This window comes from Thrips palmi, unplaced genomic scaffold (assembly GCF_012932325.1).
Source record: "Thrips palmi isolate BJ-2018 unplaced genomic scaffold, TpBJ-2018v1 HiC_scaffold_4, whole genome shotgun sequence".
Lineage (NCBI taxonomy): Eukaryota > Metazoa > Arthropoda > Insecta > Thysanoptera > Thripidae > Thrips > Thrips palmi.
In genome coordinates, this window is record NW_023144631.1 from 4951643 (window position 1) to 4972457 (window position 20815).

The 20815-nt window shown below is 61.9% G+C and overlaps 1 protein-coding gene across 1 annotated transcript in view; it reads right to left on the bottom strand.

Annotated features, from left to right (window-relative positions):
- Positions 1-240: 240 nt before the first annotated feature.
- LOC117649327 overlaps positions 241-20815 on the bottom strand; it is a 123415-nt gene continuing 102840 nt past the window's right edge. Inside the window, exons 4-6 of the mRNA XM_034391965.1 lie at positions 4036-4318; positions 3305-3526; positions 241-3076 (exon numbers count right to left, since the gene is read on the bottom strand). Of these exons, the coding sequence (XP_034247856.1) occupies positions 542-3076; positions 3305-3526; positions 4036-4318 (3040 nt within the window). The 3' untranslated portion in view covers positions 241-541. The remainder of the gene's footprint in view (positions 3077-3304; positions 3527-4035; positions 4319-20815) is intronic.

The following is a 20815-nucleotide window of genomic DNA, read 5'->3' on the forward strand; positions in this document are numbered from 1 at the left end:
CGACGGGTAGGCAACTCTTTGTACTCCCCCACCCCCTCCTTGCGGATAGACAACTCCTCTTACTCGCAGGCGCATTTCAGGTCCCCCGACATCTCTACCCTCTTTACTTCCATGCAAACTGCGTTGCTGGGCTAGCCATTTTGAAGTGTGTGTGAGAGTATTGTCAGTAGCCTTTAGATGGTTTTTCACTTCAGCGGAGATCGATATCAGAATTTGGGTTGTAAATCTCAAAGCACAAAATAACCATAAAAATTCTACTTATTTATTTCAGATATTTACAATACAGCGAAGTTACAGTTCACTTATAACAAAACTCTGGCAAAAAGAGTAATAAGGTACTTTGTTAAACATCCAGAAAAAAAAAACACAGTTGTCAAATCAACTTAAAGTCTCTGTCAATCAATAATAGTTTGTTGTCGTTATGCCCACTCGATTTACTTTTATTAAATAACTAACTTTAACAAAACCAGTGACGCTGTCCGCCGTTCTGATGCCGCGAGAGCAAGAAATAAAATACAAACAATGTACAGAGAGATATTTCCTAATACAGTCCCGAGGGGAGATCCGTGAGCTTGCCGCCGGGCACGGCCAGGTTGACGTGGATGCCTCTCGCGAAGTCCACGGGGTGGCCGAGGCCGGGCAGCCCGGGCACGGGCGCGGTGGTGACGATCTTGGCCATGTTGACGCCGGGGCCGTGCGCGGGGCCGTGGCCGGGGCCGTGCGAGTCCCTCAGCACGTGGTGGCCCGAGTAGAGGCCGGCGTTGGTGTGGCCGCGCTTGATGACGAAGCTGGCGCTGACGGGGCCGGGCGGCGCGGGGCCCATGGCGGGCATGGCGTGCCGGGGGTCGCCCTTCTCGAACGCGCTGACCCGCGAGCTGACGGGCAGGAACAGGGGGTGCGCCTGCACGGCGTGGCTCGTCATGGCGCCCTCGGGGGGCGTCCGCCGGCCCACCCCCGTCGGCGGCCTCGGCGGCGGCTGGAACTGCTGCCGCTGCTGGTGCCGGACGCTGGTGGACCGCGACACGATGACGACGGGGCCGGCGGGGTTGGCGGCGCCGCAGCCGCCGCCGGGGACGGGCAGCCTGCCCGCGGCGGGGAGGCGGCCCTGGCCCACGCCCTGCCCCCACTCGACGCTCCACTCGCGGGCCTGGAACACGCCGTCGGGCGCGAGGCGCTGCTGCTGCTTCTGCGACACCACGATGTCCACCATGCCGTTGACGCCGTGGCTCTCGTCGATGCGCTCCAGGCTCTTGGCCTTGGAGACCTGCCGCCGCAGCGCGGCGCTGCCGTCGGACTGCCGCTGGCTGCCGGAGCGCTGTGAGTCCGAGCGCTCCGTCGACGCCGCCGAGCTGGCGGACGAGCGCGCGCTCTTCTTCTTGGGCGCCACGGCGGGCGGCTTGCCGTTCGAGGGCTTGGCGGGCGTCTTGGGCGTGTCGGACACGTAGAACAGGCCGTCGAAACTGCTGCCCGTGCGCGGCGACTTGACGGGCGGCACCGGGGTGGACGTCGCCGACGCCGTGGTGGCGGTGGAGGGCGTCGGCTTGGCGAGCGTCGTCGCGCCGCCGGCCGGCTGGTAGTTGCTGCCGTTGCGCACCGTGGCGGGGTCCACCGCGTCCCTGGGGCCTTGCGACGGCGAGGGGCTGGCCGCCTGCCTCGTGGCCTGCCTGCTGGTCTGCTTGCTGCAGCGCAGGATGTCCGGGATGCCCTGCATGCCCTGGTACACGCTCACCTCCACGGGCTTGATCACGTCGTCCTCCTTGTCGCAGTCCCGGCAGTCCTCGTCGGGCATGATCATGGCGATGGACCGGTAGCCGCGTGACGTCCGCGAGGCCCCCGACGACGCCGGCCCGCCGCCCGCCGCGCTGTCGGCCGCGTTGCGGAGGTTCTTGTCACGCGTGAGGGACGCCGCCGAGCCGCCGTCCAGGCTGAGGCCCATGCCGAGGCCCAGCCCCAGGGGCTCGCGCGAGGCGCTCAGCAGCGAGTCGGAGTTGTCGCCGTCGCCGCTCATGTTGCTGAACGAGTCCGCGTCGTCGAAGAAGGGCGAGGAGTTGCACAGGTTGACGTAGTCCTTGCTGGGCGCGCACAAGTGCACCAGGCTCTTGGCGCGGCGAGGCGGCTGCGGCAGCAGCGCGCTGGGGACGATCTCGCTCTCGCCGTGCTGCTGCAGCTGCAGCTGGTCGTCGTCGTCGTGCGGCACCGCGAGCCGCTGCGGCAGCTGCAGCCGCTGGGTGGGCTGCGGGGCTTGCTGCTGTTGTTGGCTTTGTTGTTGTTGCTGCGGCTGCGGTTTGGCGGGCGGGGCGTTTTGGAACAGCGCCTCCAGCCGCAGCCTGCCGGTCTTGGCGGGCGCGCGGTTGTTGTCCTGCGGGTACGGCACCTGTATCCTGGCCGTCAGCGTGTCACCGTTGACGTAAACGTTCTTGGTGCTCTCGCGGTCGGACGCCGCGGACGTCCTGTTGACTTGGTTGTTGGCGTACACCTCCGTCTCGGCGTCGTTGATGATGTTCTGGAACTCCTCCATGACCTCCTCGATGGTCGCCTCCTCCTCGTCGTCCTCGTCCTGCTGCTGGGGCAGCTTGGAGGCGCGCGGTGCTGTCCGCGGCGCGGTGCGCGGGGCCGGCCGCTGGTTGTTGTGCCCGATGCCGTTGACGCCGTTGAGTCCATTGTGGCCGTCGGCCACCTTGAGCACCACCTCGTACACCATGGGCTCCCGGTCGCCGGCGTCGGGCGACAGCGAGCGGTCCTGGTCGGACGACGAGATGCCCTCGTCCTCGGCAGGCGTGGACCGGCTGTCATCCTTGTCCAGGTCCTTGTCCAGGTCGTCGTCCTTGCTCTTGGAGCCCTTGAGCGTCTGCTCCAGCGACAGCACCTGCAGGCGGCGCTGCAGCTGGCTCAGCTGGTCCTGCAGCTGCGTGGCGCGGTTCTCGGCCTGCTGGCAGCGCTGCGTCAGCGCCGCCACATCCACCTGCTGGCGCTGCCACGCGTCGAACTCGTCCTGCACCTCGGCGGAGCCCGCCGTCGAGGCCGGCAGCGTGTCGCGTAGCGCCGACGGCTGGAAGCCCGCCTGCCCCAGCTCGGCCTGCAACAGGATCACGCCGTCAGACACTCCTGGTCAACCCTTCCGACTAGTGCAAAGTGCACTGAAGTGTGGACTCAGCACACACTTGAGTGCTCTAAGTGATGTGTGTACCCGGGTCTATGTACGCACTCAGTACACACTTAGGTTTTCAGTGTGGCCATTTTGGCCGACGTTGTTGACGACACTGCTCGCGATCGCTCGAATCGAACGCAGAGAGCCGCGACTCACCTGGATGTAGACGCGCTGCTGCGGCCCCGGGGCGGAGCGCAGGAAGGCGTTGAGGAAGCGGAGGCCCGCCAGCAGCAGGTCGCTCTGGCCGCCCGCCGAGGACAGCACGCCGGCCAGGAAGCGGAAGCGCACGGGCTCGCCGAAGCGGAGGCGCATCGTGGACAGGGCCTCGGACACGGCGCCGTGGCCCTCGGGGCAGCCCTCGCAGGTCTTGGTCAGCAGCTGCAACCACGCATTCCAGGTTAGATTTCAGCGCACAACCTTTTGGGGAAATGGTGTGGGGGAGGGGAGCAGCTAAGTCTATTTGCACGAAACGGCGTCTGGCTCTCGAGGCGTCGGATGGGTGGCCTACCCACCGGGCGCTCTCCCACTCAGAGCCGGTCTTGGGCTGGTTTGTGCGCCTGCACCAGCAGAGTGCTGCTGGTTGCAAGTTTGGGCGCAGGACTCATGTTTAAACCCCGTTGTTATTATTGCAGCCCCGTGCTACGTTGTTTCATTCATGCTGACCGATTTCCAAGACTTTTCCGTTATTTCCGTGACAACATTGACAAAATGATGTGTGAGGCTCTGCGTCTAGTTTGGTCAGAGGCCTCCAGGCTTGGAAGCTGAGGAGTCATAGTCTCGAAGGGATATTTTCCATGACTGTTCCATGATTTCCAGATTCCCCATAATGACGCGTGGGCAGCCCTGCCTATGGGTGAGCAGCAAACGTGACATGGCGTGAGACTCACCTGCAGGGCCAGCACCCTGGACTTGTTGACGCTGCTCATGGTGGAGACGGCGAGGGTGAAGAGGCCGGCGCTGCTGACGGCCAGTCGGCGCGGCGCGTCGGGGCAGCGCAGGCATCCGTGCAGGCACTGCAGGCACGCGTTCTCCTGCAGCAGCGCCTGCCGCTGGCTGGCCACGCCGCCGCCCGCGCCGCCGCCGCCCTGCTGCTGCAGCTGCACCGTGCGCAGCAGCTCGAGGAGCAGCGACACGCCGTCCACGGCCGAGTCCACGAATTCCTGCACGAAGCTGCAAGCAAGAACAGTGCGCTGTAGTCGGTGCAGTGGAAGCGGCCCAAGCCGAGCTCGCCAAGCGGGCCACAAGACCGGTGCTGGCGGCCAAAACTCTAGACGCGTTTTGAGCTCCAGAGTCGCTAGATGGGACTCGAAGCGAACGTGTGACCCCACCAATGGATTCCTCATTCGGAGGGTAATCCATTGGTGGGGTCACACGCTTGGTTCGACAAGTCCTGTTTGGGGACTCTAGAGTCTAAAACGCGTCAAGAGTTTTGGCCGCCTGCACCGGTCTTCAGGCACGAATCCCCCTAGAGGGAGGCGACTAAACGACAATGGCACCCCTTCGATCCCTAGATAGCCAGCTGAAAGATAGACAAAAGGCAACACTTTGCATCTGTCCGTAGGCAAAAAGTACTACTTCGCTCCACCTCAGGCCAGCTCTAGACCCGGCACTGGTTTCAAGGGTCCACGTGTTCAGACCCGGACAGGCCACGGTTCCCTCGAGAGTCGATGCACAGCCAACAGTTTCCAAAGTTTAGAAAATATCCCTAATCGAATCACGTCCTGGCCCTCAATAAAAAATTTCTCGAGATTTGACATGCCAGACGCGTCGCGCACGGCCGCACGGCGCACGCTGCGCACGCCGACACGGGCGTGGAGCACGGCCCAGTGAGTGGCCGGCATCCGCCTGCCTGGCTGCCTTCCTGCAGGCCTGCCTGCGGTGCCGTTGCTTCGACATGTTCCATCCGCGCCGCCTGGCGCCGCCGCACCACGCTCGCCTGCAGGCCGCCGCCTGCCTCTGTCGCACCCAAGGGGCGCCCCGTGTGGGTGCGAGAGAGACAGAGCGACGGACCGAGGAAGCGCTCGCGCTCGCCTGGACGCCGCCAAATCCAAACTCGCGGCGTCACGTCGAGGACGCCGTCATGCAGGCGGACAGCGCCGCCCGCGCGGCTGATCCGCCGCTCTGCAGACTGATTCCGAGAGTCGCCCTCGTCCTGTCTCTCTCGCACTCATGGGGCGTGCTCCTGGGTGCGAGAGAGACAGTGCGACGAAAACGTCTCTCGGAATCAGTCTGCTGCTCCGCCGCGACGCGGACAACGCCGAGCGGGCGATCAGCCGTCCACGCGCCAACGGCCCCGCCCCGCCCCGCCCCGGTTCCGGCAGGGCCCATACGCGCGTGCTCCCACGGACAAACGAAACGGCGTTTCTTAACGCTGCCGGTATGAGCATTATTTCGCATACTGCGACGTGATCCTGGGAGTCGGTGCCGCCGTGGCCGCCGTGGCCGCCCTGGCCGTACTTAGCAGTGTTGCCGCAACGCCTGCAACGAGCCGGACCGCGAGGGAGGCGGCGTACAGGCGGGGCCACGACTCACGACATGGACGCCGAAGCACTTCCGAACTTTCAAAAGTTTCAAAATGGCTTTGGTTGTTTTGAACATCCACATTTATTTTCTTAGTATACAGTTGGTTTGTTGTGGGTAGGTAAACAAGGATGTTGAAATGAGAACAAGGGGTGTCATTTTCAAGTCAAAATGGACAGAACCGAGGCCTGCCAAGTCATTTTGACTTCATTTTAAGTACCATTTCGATTAGCGGAGCGCAAGAATGGATGAACTTCGGAGCACCATCTCGTTAGGAGTATCGCACGCTGAAATCCAGAGTCATCCCGAGCCATCCGCCGTTCGGGTCGGCCGTGAGCTGCTAACCTTCCGGAGCCCTGCCAGCAGAGACTGACACCGCTAGTAGTTTCCGTCGCCCCGCCTTTCTCGCGCCCACAAGGTACGCCCCACGAGTGCGAGAGAGGCGGGGCGACGGAAACGACTCTCGGAATCAGTGTGCTGCCGGGCTAAGTGGCTGGCGAGGACGTCATTATTGCCCTATTGCCTGCCTTGCCTGCCTTGCCCCGCGAGGCAAGAATGTCTTTGTCAACGGGAGCAGCGCCGCCCTCGCGTGTCGCGGCACGGCACGGCACGGCACGCACGGCGTGGCACGCTCCCACGGCACATTATAATTCGGCCACTCGCTACAGTTATTAAGTAACCGCGTGTGGTGCGAGCGTTCCCACTCCGTTCCCATGCGGTGCAAGCGGTATACCGGCCGCGAGGAGGTCCTATGCTGGTCCTGCCAGTCTCTCGCCATCGACACGGACACGACGTAGGGCTGGGGGACGAACGCACACACTGCTTGCAGGCACTGCCGCGTGGGTTTACGAGTTATTTACACACACGGCGACATTTGGCAGCTGGCCGGCCGCAGAGTGTGCGCGCGTGTGTGTGTGTGTGTGCGTGTGGCTGTAAACAGCCCCCGCCATCTGCAGCTCTGCAGCCGCGGCGTCCATCATAACACATGCAGGCGATGGTATCTGCACGCGCCGCGCCACGCGCCGCCACGCCGCCCGAAACTAGACGTGAAATTGCTTCCCCATATCGAGTGCCGCGCAGTGCCGAGTGGTGCCACGGGGCGGTGTGACGAGCGTGACGAGCGTGACGAGCGTGACGTGGCGTGGCGGGCCGTGACCAAGACGTATGCGTCACACGTCCCCCCGCAGGCTGCTGCAGGCACTGCAGGCACTGATTCCGAGGGTCGTTTTCGCGTCGCTCTGTCTCTCTCGCACTCATGGGGCGTGCCGGGTCGGTGCGAGAGAGACAGAGCGGCGACTCTCGGAGTCAGTCTGCTGCAGGCACACTGCATCACCAGCCGCGTGCAACGCCGCGCCACGCCGCGCGCCTGCGGCGAAACCGTTCCAGAAGGACGCGCGGCGCGGCGCGGACGGATTCCGAAGATTCGCTTCGTCGCTCTGTCTCTGTCGCACTCGTGGGGCGGCCCTGACGCGTGCGAGAGAGACGGCACGACTCGCTGTGGCTCGGCAGCACGGGGAGGACGGGCAGATCGAGGATGCGCGGCAGACACACGCCGATCGCCAACGTGAGAGAAACCTTCACCCCGAGGCGTGGCGGCTGCAGCAGACTCATTCCGAGAGTCGTTTTCGACTCTGTCTCTCTCCCACCTATGCGGGACGCCGCATGAGTGCGAGCGAGGCACGCCTGGACTGGACGTGGCCGACGGCGCCCCTGCGGCCTCCGGGGCGGCGCGCTGCAGCAGCCCACTCCACCTCATCAATCCCATTGACGTCCCCAACGACCCGCTGCCGACCGACGGACGGGAGGCGCACTAGAAAAATCCGCAGCCACCGCTCTGACCTGAGCAGTCTCATCCTTGCTCTGTCTCTCTCGCGCAGCCTACCTGGCGGGTTCTAGAGTGCGAGAGAGAGAGACAGAGCGACGAACGCGCCGCTCGGAATGAGCGAGCAGCGCTGCGTTGCACTGCGTTGGAAGCGCGGTCGTGTCGTCCTGCGATGGCACAACGTCGGTCGGCCCGCCAGGCCGCCAGGCCGCCAGGCCCGCCCCCCTGATTAGCGAGCGGGACTGACATCCCCCGGGACAGCGCGGCGTGGCGCGGCGTGGCGCGGCGTGGCGTGGCGCAGGCCAGATTGATCCATAGATAGGTGAGGTAACACCAAGCGCCAGCTAGCTCGACAGACAGAACACAACAGGTGCCCCGGGGGCTGGCGGAGTACGGCTCTCAGTCCCATTCCCGATGACCCCGCCCCGCCCCGCCCCGCCCCGCCCCGCCTCGCCCCGCCCCACCCCGCCCCGCCCCGCCCGGAGCAACACGTGTCCGTGCTAATCAAGGCCCCCGCGCACTATCGCGGGAAGACGGGGCTGACCCCGACAATACCCCGCGCACAAGAGGCGCCTCACGAGGCTGCCGTTTAGCGTCACTCGGGCGCGGGGTATTGTCCTGGCGCGGCGCTCCATCGCCACTGATTTTACATGCGTTATGCAGTAGGAGGAAGGGAGGGACTCGCGAGGGACTCGACCTCGCCGACGACCTCCAGCAGACTGATTAGCTCTGTCTCTGATGCTGTTGCTTTTTTTACCTGACAGAAATCCACGAGTGTAGGTAAGGTAGTAACGCGGATTAGTTACGCACCTGTCTTCCACGCACTGTAATGATAGCCAAGCCACATCCCCGGCAAACCGGCCGCCTAGAGCCCCAGTGCGTCTAGCGCTCCGAGCGCTTGCCGCCCGGAAGGCGTAATTGAGGAACGAGTCCCCACTAACTACTGCAGACTGAGAGTCGTTTCCATCGCTCTGTCTCTGTCGCACCCATGCGGGACGCCCCGCGAGTGCGAGAGAGACAGAGCGACGACTCTCGGAATGAGTCTGCCGCGGCGCGGCTTGCTGCCGGCGTCCGCCGAGCTAGTTGCCCAACCGTATTTAGGGAAACGCGCGTTCAAGACGGGCCGCCGGGCGAGACGCCACCACTGCGCGCAAAGCCCGCTCCTCCCAAAACGAAAGAAAACACGGATTAAAGGGGGACCATTCCATTCACGAAGCAGAGCACACTAAATGTCAACATATATGTACTCGCATTGCCCTCCTAGCCTACATAAATTTACCAAGTGGAATGAATCTGAAAAACAGTTGATTTCGGCATAGCACTCGCAAACTTTCGAGGTTTAGAAGAAGACCACGCTTGAAACCAGTACAGTCACGCACCACATCGACGCGAAGTCCGATAGACTCCTCGGCCGAGCGCGCGCGTCTAAGTCTCCGGAGTCATCCCCCTCGCGACCACGTGACCCAACCATCCTTCGGGTTTCCGGACGGCCCCTATTACGGTGCAGGCTTTACGGCCGCATCAGTTAACGGCAATCCGCACGCATCCGGCGTAAAGCATCTCCAAACGAGGAGAGAGAGAGAGAGAGAGAGAGAGAGAGAGAGAGAGAGAGAGAGAGAGAGAGAGAGAGAGAGAGAGAGAGAGAGAGAGAGAGAGAGAGAGAGAGAGAGAGCCAGGCTGGGCAGACATAAACACGGCGACAACAAAAACAACGGCGAAACAACAAACACATCGAGGAACGTGACGACAAACTGGGCCTGCATGCATCTCGCGCCACACCAGGCAGACAGAGTCGTTTTCGTCGCTCCGTCTCTCTCGCACTCGTGCGGCGTCCCGTATAGGTGCGAGAGAGACAGATCGACCGGGCGGCAGGCCGGCGTGCTCCCTCATTCAATTAACGTGGCGGAATGAATGGGAGGCGTGCTGCCTCGCTGCCGCCTCGCGCGTTTCCCCGCCGCGGATAAATCCACCGCGTCTGTCTGTCTGTCTGTCTGTCTGTCTGTCTGTCCGTCCGTCAGTCTGTCCAGCTGTCCGTTCGCCCGCCGGCGAACTGATCGACCCGACCCCGGCGTACGCAATCCGCCCTGCCGTCATCGCCGCGCTGCTGCGCGTTGCGTGGATTCGCCTCGCCCCGAGCGCTTTCACGTCATTTTCGCGTGTCATGCACCTGATGCCGGGCCGGGCCGGGCCGGGCCGATGGATGCCCCTTGCTGCTCCTTGGCCCCCGCGGCGCGGCGGCGTGGCGTCCGCGGGGCGTGGCGCGGAGACAGGGCCCCGCCCCGCCCCGCCCCGCCCCGCCCCGCCCCCGGCGGCGTGGGAATCCACCTACACGCCAATCACGGCCGTGCCACGCACGCCACGCTCGCCGCGGGGCTCCCCGAGAAGAGCCTCTCCGCGGACGACCCCCGGCCCGGCGCCCCCGGCGGTGATGAGTTGACGCTGGCCCTGCGGACTCACTCCGAGAGTCGTTTTCGTCGCTGTCTCTCTCGCACTCATGGGGCCTCCCGCACAGGTGCGAGAGAGACAGAGCGACGAAAACGACTCTCGGAATCAGCCAGGGCGGCCGGCAGTTTAATAACAATGATGCGCGCGCAATCGCACCGGGGATCTTTCAATAAACGGCGAGGATGGGAACACAATTACCGCGGTTGCAACCCACTATTAGGGTGACGCGGCGCGGAGGGAAAAAGACAAAAAAGGTCGAGTAAGCAAGGCGGCCGCGAGGTTTTCAAGAAGCGCAGCGCGAAAAAAAAGGGCACACGCCAATTAAAACTCTTCCCCCATTTTTTTCCTCGTTTCTCCCTCGGCAGGGCGACGGCGACGGTGGCGGCGGCGCGGCCTAGCGAAGGCATAATGACTTCATAGCGCCGCGGACACCAACGAGGCGACGTCCCTTGGACGTCCCGGCTGCCGCGGCCCGGCCGTCCCGCGGCTGATTGAAAGCGAAAGCTAAATAAACGCGCCGCGCCGCCTGCAGTCCGGACGGCATGGGAACGCCTCGCCAGAGCAGCGCCAACAATGCGCCGCCCTCGCCACTGATAATTCGAAGTAATTAATAAAAGTGACCCGGTGAGGCAACGCGGCAGCGCGGCAGTGTCGGGCCGCGGGAAGGAGCACTTCGCAGCCACTCTAAGTGCACAGTGGGCCTCGCAGCTGCAACGCGGCTTTTGTTGGTTTTGCAATTTGAGAGGGGTTCTTATCAATGAGCTCTTAGTCGCTCAATGCAAATGGTAAAAATACGTTAGCAGCACAACACTGGGAATAGTAGGTAAACCTGAAACTGTTAGTCCTACGTAGTACTATTATTGCCTAGATGTCGGCGAAGAACTCATAGGGCGCACTCTTTTAGTGAAAATGATTTACAGAACAAGAAAACCAACAAAAGTTTAGTCGATTTTACTTTTGTCGGCTCCTACAAGGCTTTCTCTAGGACTTGGAATAACATTTGTTTCCACAAACTGGAACAGCCGAGTAACGCGTCAGCACAAAAGATATTTCCCCTGCACTGCGGGCTTTCACTGTTTCCGAGGTAGTGCTTTGCCAGGCGCTCCTCCTCCTCTCGGCCGCGGCTTTTCGAGGCCTGGGTCGGAGAGTCGTCCTCGTCGCTCTGTCTCTCTCGCACTCAAGGGGCGTACCGTCGTGGCGCGAGAGAGACAGAGCGACGAGAGCGACTCTCGGAGTCAGTGTGCCGCCCGGCCTGCAACTGAGGCCGCGCCGCCGCTGTGCCACTGGCCTGCGCCACTGGCCCGCACCATTCAATGCGCCATCGGCGCGCTATTCTTCTGCAGGCTTGGCTCGCCGCGCTCCAGGCCGGAGGGCCCGGCCCAACCACCCCCGTGACCTTGTACACCTCCAGGCCGATGCCATTTCGCCATGCCGGCCGTGTCGGCGATCGTAAACGGAGGCACGCTATTGTAGCGTAGGGTCGGGTCGGGCCGTCGGGCCGCGGAGCGGGAAACGGCGACTCGCCCGGGATCATTTCACTCCTTGACGCCCTGCCCCTGCCCCGGCTCGGCTCGGCCCGCGGAGCGCACGCTCGCGCCGTTCCGGCTGCTCGGCTCGTCTCATTGGCTATCGGCATACAGAGTACAGCGCTCCGGCGAGCGAAAGGGTGCGGCGCGGGTTCAAGGCTCCGTCGGGACTCAAAGTACCGCGCGGCGCGGAGTAGTACGCCGCCTTCAACAAGGACGCCGTCGTTGTGTAGGGCGTGAGCGCCGAGCAGCCGCGGCGTCGGGACGATTGGCGGCAATAGGGCTGAGGCCGCCGCGGTTAGCTTGTAGTCGGCCAGGAAGGCGGCGTTCGCGACGGCGTCCTCGACGGCGTCCTCGACAGCGTCCTCGACGGCGTCCTCGACGGCACCCTCGACGGCGTCCTCGACAGCGTCCTCGACGGCGTCCTCGACGTCGTCGTCGCGGTGGTGCTCGCGCATAGTGCGCGGCAGTCCGGGAAACTTTCACGGGGTTGCTCGCGCCTTGCTCGCGCCTTGCTCGCGCCTTTGCTCGCGCCATAGACATGTCCGCGGGGCGGTCCGGCCAACATTCGCCAAACAATGCAGTGCCTTCCAGTGCGGCCGACGAGGCGGCCGATGCCCAGTGGACCGGACACACCGGACACGGCGCGGCGATGGTTATCCATGCGGGACGGCGCGCCGCCGCCACGTCATCTTTCTCCTGTTCTCTGACAGGATAATCCCAGCGCTCCGATTTCAGTCCGCGCGGCCCGCCGCCCAGCGAGCGTCGCCACGGGGTGCGTGCGGGGCGGGGCGGGGCGGGGCCGGGCGGAAAGCAGTGCAGTGCGACCAGAAGCAGCAATTACCCCTGCAAATTATCTACTTGCAGCCGACGGTCTGTTCTTTCTTCCTGTTTACCATTCTTATGCGACTGCCAGAACGACTGCTTTGCCTGCCTGCCTGCCTGCCCCGCCACGAACGCCCAGCGCCGCGTCCCAGCTGGCAGCCAGCAGCCGGAAGACGAGCCGGACCAGGTGGAAACTACTTTTCCGAAACGGGCGTGCAGACGTTTTGTTATCCGTTAACATCGGCCAAACCAAGCGAGCTAGGTAAAATCTGCTTACATTTTCGGAATCAGCACAAAATTTGACGGAATAGGGTACTTTCTAGATGGCGAAACCAATTTAATGGTTTTTTGAGCCAAAACAAAAATGTTTCAAAAAGGCCAAAAAATGTCTCGTCGAGACATTTCCATCTTGAAAAGTAATGTGAACGAACGGGGCGCACAAATCTGAGACCAGATTTGGAATCCTCAAAAATTTGCCAATGTTAGGCTATATAGATTGAGTAGGTACCACTCCTTCTTACGACAAGCCGCCGTAATGGCGGCAATAGGGCTTTAGGCCGCCGCGGTTAGCTTGTAGTCGGCCAGGAAGGCGGCGTTCGCGACGGCTGAGCGTCCCGACAGCGTCCTCGATCAGGCATGAAATCCCCGACAGCGTCCTCGACGCGTCCTACGCGTCGTCGCGTGGTGCTCGCGCATAGTGCGCGGCAGTCCGGAAACTTTCACGGGGTGCTCGCGCCTTGCTCGCGCCTTGCTCGCGCCTTTGCTCGCGCCATAGACAGTCCGCGGGCGGGTTCGGGCCCAAAATTCGCCAAACAATGCAGTGCCTTCCAGTGCGGCCGACGAGGCGGCCGATGCCCAGTGGACCGGACACACCGGACACGGCGCGGCGATGGTTATCCATGCGGGACGGCGCGCCGCCGCCACGTCATCTTTCTCCTGTTCTCTGACAGGATAATCCAGCGCTCCGATTTCAGTCCGCGCGGCCGCAGCGAGCGTCGCCACGGGTTGGGGCGGGCGGGGCGGGCGGGCGGAAAAGTGCAGTGCGACCGAGCAGCAATTAACCTGCAAATTATCTACTTGCAGCCGACGGTCTGTCTTTCTTCCTGTTACCATTCTTATGCGACTGCCAGAACGACTGCTTTGCCTGCCTGCCTGCCCGCCACGAACGACCAGCGCCGCCCGTCCCAGCTGGCAGCCAGCAGCCGGGAAGACGAGCCGGACCGGGCCGAGCGCCTGCGAACCTCCGGGTAGGCCACCCGCGGCGGCAGGGCGCGCGACGGGACGGCCTACCTAGCACGGCTGCTTGCGACAGCCAGAACCAACCGCTCCATCTTAACCACTGTGTCTATCTGTCTCTCGAAGTAAGACTTTGGAAAACAAGCAACAGAAAAAAGACAACGACTTAATGTTACGGCGTACTCGGGTGTACTATGTGACTCGGTCCCGCCCGGGGCGTCCCGCCGACACGCAGCGACCCCGGAGGTGGCCGACGGCGGCCGGCCCTGCAGTGCCAGCCCCAGCAGACTCATTCCGAGAGTCGTTTTCGGCGCTCCGTCTCCCTCGCACTCACGGGGCGTCCCGTATGTGTGCGGGAGAGACAGAGCGACGACAACGACTCTCGGAATCAGTCTGCAGCCCCGCCGGGTGGCCGTGCCATCCGAGTGCCAATCCCAAAGTGTTGGCTTCCTCCCGGAGCGGAAACTGGCGTGTCTCACGCAGGGCGAGGCGAGCCGAGGGCCGAGGCGGTAGCGCGGACGGAACGACGGAACCATCCGCCGCCCCGCGGGGCCGCGGGCCAATTGCCCCCCCCCCCCACTTCCCCGCGGGTGCCCCTCATACGCGGACCGCTGACGCAACAAACAACAACAACAACAACTCGGAGCAAAGTGATAGAGCAGGGGGCACAAGTATGTACCGGTAAATGTTACCGCTGCCGTGCGCGGCGTGATGCGAAGGGTGCTCACGCGCAGTGACATAAGAGGGCGGCCGCCTCGGTGTGTGTGTGTGTGTGTGTGTGTGTGTTTGCGGAAACGTGGAGGGCTTTTGAACAACACGAACGTGGATTCCCGAAGACGCGCGGTCGGCCGCAAAAACGTCCACTGCTGACTGACTGATTGGCTGTCTGCTACACTGCAACGTGGGCTGGCCGGCGGCCGATACGTAAGCTGCGCGTCCTCTCGCTCAGCGGGTGGAAACTCCCTTAGCGCGGCTGGGACCATGTCTCGGGCGGCTCGCCACGGCCCGGTCGGCCGCCCGACGCCCGAGAATGGGCTGCACCGGCCTCTATTATTGCTTAGAAATCAATTAAAAATTCGACTTTTGGAAAAAGTGGCCATGCTAAGCCACAATTTATGAACCAAGGAATCGTTTTCATTCATTGGACTTGACCAACAGATATGTTGTAACAATGAATTTCTCTCCGAAACTTTTCGGCGGCGACGCGCTATCCTGCGAGCTACGGCCATCCTACGCATAGCAAACTTAATCCGTTTCGTTCTCAGCAATCGTTCATCGCATTGCAAATCCGAGAGCAGATTCGGAATCTGCGTGAAATTTCCTGTGGCGTAGGACGTATCGTTATATTTAAAACTCTCAAGATAAAGTGTAGTTATAATGAGAAAACTACGTTAAATTTGCCGGTTTTTCAAGGTCATTTTAGGTTATTTTCCCTCTTATGACTACACTTTATCTTGAGAGTTTTAAATATAACGATACGTCCTACGCCACAGGAAATTTCACGCAGATTTCGAATCTGCTCTCGGATTTACAATGCGATGAACGATTGCTGAGAACGAAACGGATTAAGTTTGCTATGCGTAGGATGGCCGTAGCTCGCAGGATAGCGCGTCGCCGCCGAAAAGTTTCGGAGAGAAATTCATTGTTACAACATATCTGTTGGTCAAGTCCAATGAATGAAAACGATTCCTTGGTTCATAAATTGTGGCTTAGCATGGCCACTTTTTCCAAAAGTCGAATTTTTAATGGATTTCTAAGCAATAATAGAGGCCGGTGCAGCCCATTCTCGGGCGTCGGGCGGCCGACCGGGCCGTGGCGAGCCGCCCGAGACATGGTCCCAGCCGCGCTAAGGGAGTTTCCACCCGCTGTCTCGCTCCAGGTGCGGAACCAGGGGAGGGGGACGGCGTCTGGGCGCCAAATCGCACTTTGGATCTGAAGGTAGGCAACTTTTGCGAATCACCCCCTGGACCCGCCTCTGGTACCAGCCTTGTCTCCCTCGCGGTGTCGCAGCGCCGCCGTCCCCCATCGCGTCGCCGTCCTCGTCGTCGTGTCGCCAGCGCGCCGAACGACGACAACGAGGCCGTCAAGACGACGCGGCCGCCCCGCGACGCAATGACCGTCATCGTGCACCGTCTCTCTCGCACTCGTGGCGGCGCCGGGCGTCCGGGAGAGGAGTGCGAGAGAGACAGAGAGAGCGATGATAAAACACTGTGCGGAATCGCTCTCTGCCGGCCGCGGCCGTGATGAAACGAATCATCATCATTGGGCACGGGTCGGGCGCGCAGGGCGGTGGGCGGCCGCCGGCTGACCCGCCCAATGGGAGCGGAGCAGCAGACTGACTCCGAGAGTCGTCGCTCTGTCTCTCTCGCACCGCCACGACACGCCCCACGAGTGCGAGAGAGACAGAGCGACCAAACAATCCCTCGGAAGTGGGTGACCGAGCGGCTCGTACGCGGTCACGCCGCGGCCCAGGGGGGCCCCCAGGGGGGCGGGGAGGAGGCAGAGGGGCCCCGGGCGGGGCATCGAGGGGGCATTAGGGCAGCAGTGCCAGATCCGCTCGCATTCGCAACCGTAATGGTCAAGAGCAAATCACGTAACGGCGGCCTACATCGCGGCCTGCAGCACGGCCTGCAGCAGACTGACGCCGAGTGTCGTTCTCGTCGCTCTGTCTCTCTCGCACTCGACTCTCGGTCGGCAGCACGGCCAGCACCGCCCGGGTATGAATAGGGTCACGAGCGCGCCTGCGCGCACTTGGGCACGCTGATATACACCTCGGTCTCGGACACACGCGTGGGCAGGCCGTCTGTGGCAACCCCGATATCCCGCCAGAAAGTTCAAAAGCCGAGCGCGGCACTGAGAAGCGACAAGCACCGCCGGAGTGGCCTCCGAGACAACACTGGGAGCAGTGCCGTGCCACTGATTAATACGTTCGCTTCCGGGCGAGAACGGTGTTCTCGTCCACTGCCGCGATTCCCCATCCCTTCAATTCACTTCGAAGTGAACAAAAACAAAACCAGGGAACAAAAGCAAGATGCCTTTGACACACCGAAAGTCTACCGTTGACATGTCCAACTTCGCGTTAAGACATTAGGTGCATTAGATTCTTTCTCGGTTAAATCATAACAAGAGGCTTGAAGCATTCTCACATGCGAGAGACTTCAGCACCGCTTAAGTTGTTAGTCGAGCGACACGTTCGCTGAGGGCGGCGAGCGCGGTGCGGTCCGGACGTCCGGAGCTGCTGGACAATCTCCGGTGGGAAAGTGCGGCCGGACTGTCTCTGTCTCTCTCTAGCGCGGAAAGCGTCCGATTCGCCTGGACTGTCTCTGTCTCTTTCTAGCGCGGAAAGCATCCGATTCGCCCGGACTATCTCTGTCTCTTTCTAGCGCTGAAAGCGTCCGATCCGCGACTTCTGCAATGGCACCGCCGGCGACCCACAACGTTTGCAGGACGAAGGAAATAAAGTGAAAGAAGAAAAGAAATGAAACAACCCGACGAAATGACACGTTATAAAACTTGTCCCCCACCACGGCTTCGGCTTGGCGGCGCGTTGCCTCACGGCAGCACTAACCTCTGCTACTAGTCTACGCCCCCCCCCCCTCGTCCGCGCCGCACAGATGGAAAATTCGTGCTCCGCGCGACAATGTCCCGTTTAGTTTGATTGCCTCGACTCGTCCGGGCCGAGGGGCGACAAGCGCAGTAAAACAGGAAACAAATCTGGAGCAAAGTGGAAGGGGGAGGGGGATAAATTGGCGGCGGCGGATTGCGCGGGAAGCTTGGTCACTTTGTCGCGATAAGAGAGTGGAGGCGCCGCCCCGCCCTGCCTCACCGCGCGGCGTGGACGCGGACATGTGCTGCCCACTCGCTGGACCGGGACCACACAGCACACTCATTCCGAGTGTTGTTGTTTTCGTCGCTGTCTCTCTCGCACCTGCACGGGTCGCCGCACGAGTGCGAGAGAGACAGAGCGACGAGGACGACCCTGGTCCTGCAGGTGCCCGTCGAGCCGCTCGACGACAAAGTCCGAGTCCGCCATTTTTCAGGGTTCCTGTTGCACTCCAAAGAGTGCGCATCACATCTGAGCCTGAGCGCCGCGGGATCACCACAACAATGGCCGTTTTGTGGAAATTTATAATGTATACAACAAGTCGTTCCGAAAAAAGGACGAGTGTCGATTTCGGATTGAGTACCAATTCGCAGAGCAATTTCGGCCGACCGGGCGGCGTAACTGCGAGGGCCCGCCTCCCCAGCCCCGGTCTGCTTCTTTACGACAAGCCCCTAAAATCTGGAATTTCGCCAAGGCGCGGACCGAGGCGGGCGAAGCGGGCAGTCGCGCACCCACTCGGGCCACTCGGTCGGCGAACGTCTCAACTTACACGCGCCGCGGCTCCTGGGCGCGGCCCCGCTTGTATAGGAACTAATAGACACGCGTGACATGGTTCCAGCGGGCGCGCGTGGGAGCGCCTCCAGCCAACTGCTGCTACACTACAAGCCCCCCCCCCCTTCCCCAAACGCAGCGCGCATTCATCAAATCCGGAGCGCTGCGCGGCAGAACCGCACAACTGCGGCCAGAACGGCTGCCGGGTACACGCGCGCTTTTTCCCAGCGGCGGCGTCGCTCTGTCTCTCTCGCACTCGTGGGGCGTTCCGCGTGGGTGCGAGAGAGACAGAGCGACGAATGACGCTGTTCGGAAACTCGGAATCAGTCTGCCGGTCTGGTCCCACCGAACAGGTGCAGCTCGGAATCTCCGGGTGGCGCGTTTCGGACGCGGACACGGCGGGACCTTGGGGAACGCGGTGGGGCGAGGCGGGGCGGGGCCGCCGCCGTCGTCTGCTGCTCAGATTACATTTTATTAAAGATTAGTAGGAGGGGAGCTGGCGGTGAATTGGGGATATGGGATCGGGCCGATAGATGGACGATGGCACACAGCTGCCTGCAGACCGATGCCGAGAGTCGTTTTCGCCGCTCTGTCTCTCCCGCACCTACACGGAGCGCCCCGTGAGTGCGAGAGAGACAGAGCGACGAAAAGGACTCTCGGAATCAGTCTACCGCCATTCGGACATTCGAATGGACGCTTTTCGAAACGCAGCCGCCAACCGGCGATCGAGCAGATAGCGCCAGGCAGCGACATCTAATCCCCGCAGGTGTCGTTCCACAGATTGGGGACGGCCAGAGGGACCAGAAAGCACTGAGTGACTGACTGAGGCAGCAAGGCGACTAATAACCCTACCCGAGTGGAACGAAAGGGCACTTATCTCACAGGCGGTATGGCGAACCCGCCGGCAACGTAATCAAAATGACGTCAGCCGTTCAACTTAATTTATCCAGCAGTTTGATGGTCTTCTTGGACGGTTTACGGTTTAGACCGGCCGTCGCCGCCAGGAATCGAGGCGAGGCCAATTTCACGCGGAGAAGTGGACCGTTGTTTGCAGTGTCCTGGCATGTCAGTACACAGTCAGTAGTAGTGTACCTGCACGTAGCCTGTTGCTTACAGTGTGTTGAGTTCCCAGAGCAGACGCTGCAGCGACATGAGACACGCGCGCGGTGTGTCGCCCCGAGGCATCGGCCTAATCGCTGGAACGGAAAGGCAGGCGGTGCGCGAAGCCGAGCCATGAGCCCGCGGCGCCTGCAGACTCATTCCGAGAGTCGTTTTCGTCGCTCTGTCTCTCTCGCACTCATGGGGCGTGCCGTGCAGGTGCGAGAGAGACAGAGCGACGGGGACGGCAGGCACTGCGGGGACTGCACACGGCGCCGCTCGTCACCGCAAACGAGGGCACTTACGCTCGCTTACGCGGCGCCCCCAGAAAGGCAGCCAAAGGGAGCCAAAGGCAGCGCCGCACAATGACGCTGGTAAACGCCGTGTAATACAAGGGGCACCGTTACGTGTGTGGCGCGGCCCCGCGGCCCCGCGGCCCGCCTCGGCACAGCAGAGCCCTTGGCCTCCCCGGCCTCGCCCGGCATGGAGACGAAACAAATCATTTAATTTCGCGTCCCGTTAGCGCGGCGCGGCGGCCAGGGGCGGCCCACGGGGGCATCCCACAGGGGCAGCCCGGAGGAGGGGCACCCGGAGGAGCGTCCCAGGGCACCGGCCGCCGCGCCACCCGTTTTAAATACCCGGCCGGCCCGACGCAAGCCATAAGCAGCCCCGACAAGAAGCGACAAGACGCTCGGGGCCTCATTAACGGTGTGGCGCCGAGCGAGCGCCGAGCGAGAGCAAGGCAGGAAGAGCACCGCGCACCGCGCCGCCGTGCAAGCACCACGTCGTCGTGCAAGTGCCCACGTCGAACAGAGGGCCCAAACTTCTAGACGCGTTTTGAGCTGCGGGGTCGCTAAATGGGACTCGATCCGAACGTGTGACCCCACCAATGGATTGCTCTCCGAGCGAGGGGTCCATCGGTGGGGTCACACGTTCGGTTCGAGTCCTGCAAAGTGACTCTGGAGACTCAAAACGCGTCTAGAATTTTAGCCGCCTTCACCGGTCTTCGGGCACACTGTGCGTCCTGGTGCAAGCACCCGCATCGTCCTGCAAACTCCGCTACGCAAAGTAAACCCGGCGTTTAGCGCGCTCCCACCATTTCGGCCGCATTAACGGCGGTCGCGGTTAGCACTCGTCAGTGCTAGGACAAACGGAGCCGGGCAATAATGGAACGGACCCGTCCGTCCAGAGAGTCCAGACACACGCAACGCGTTTTATCGCCGTTTGCAGACAAGGCGCATGGAAAACGGCATTTCGCCGGCCGACCGTTCGCACTCGGCAACCCGTTTGTCAGCACACTGGATTCGCTGTCGTCGCTCTGTCTCTCTCGCACCTGTACGGGACGCCGTACCAGTGCGAGAGAGACAGAGCGACGAAGACGGCTCTCGGAATCAGTGTCTTGGGGCGCCAGTCCGTCTCGACTGAATTAGCGAAGCTGTTTACCGACGGCCGTCGCGGCGAGAGGGAGCAAAAAGGGGGAGGCCCGTGACAGTGTGGGAACGGACGGACCGGCAAGCTATGCAACAAGGAGCCGGTCATAAACCGCCTTGACCTATTGCGAAAAGCAGGCAAGGAAGTGCGACTCAGTTCTCCGGTCCCATCCGAAACGCTTCGTCCGTTTAGTTCGACTAATCCTGCGTTGAATTAAACCTGGGACGGAAGTGAAGTCTGGTTTTCGCTGGATTTACCTCCAAGTGCATGTTTGATTGGGTTAATCCTGTCAAACCGAGTCATTGACAATATAAGGCCCTTTAGAATATAGAAATGCGGCCTTTTCTGTTTGCGGACAGGCGCCTGATTGGTCACAGAAGCCATAAGTC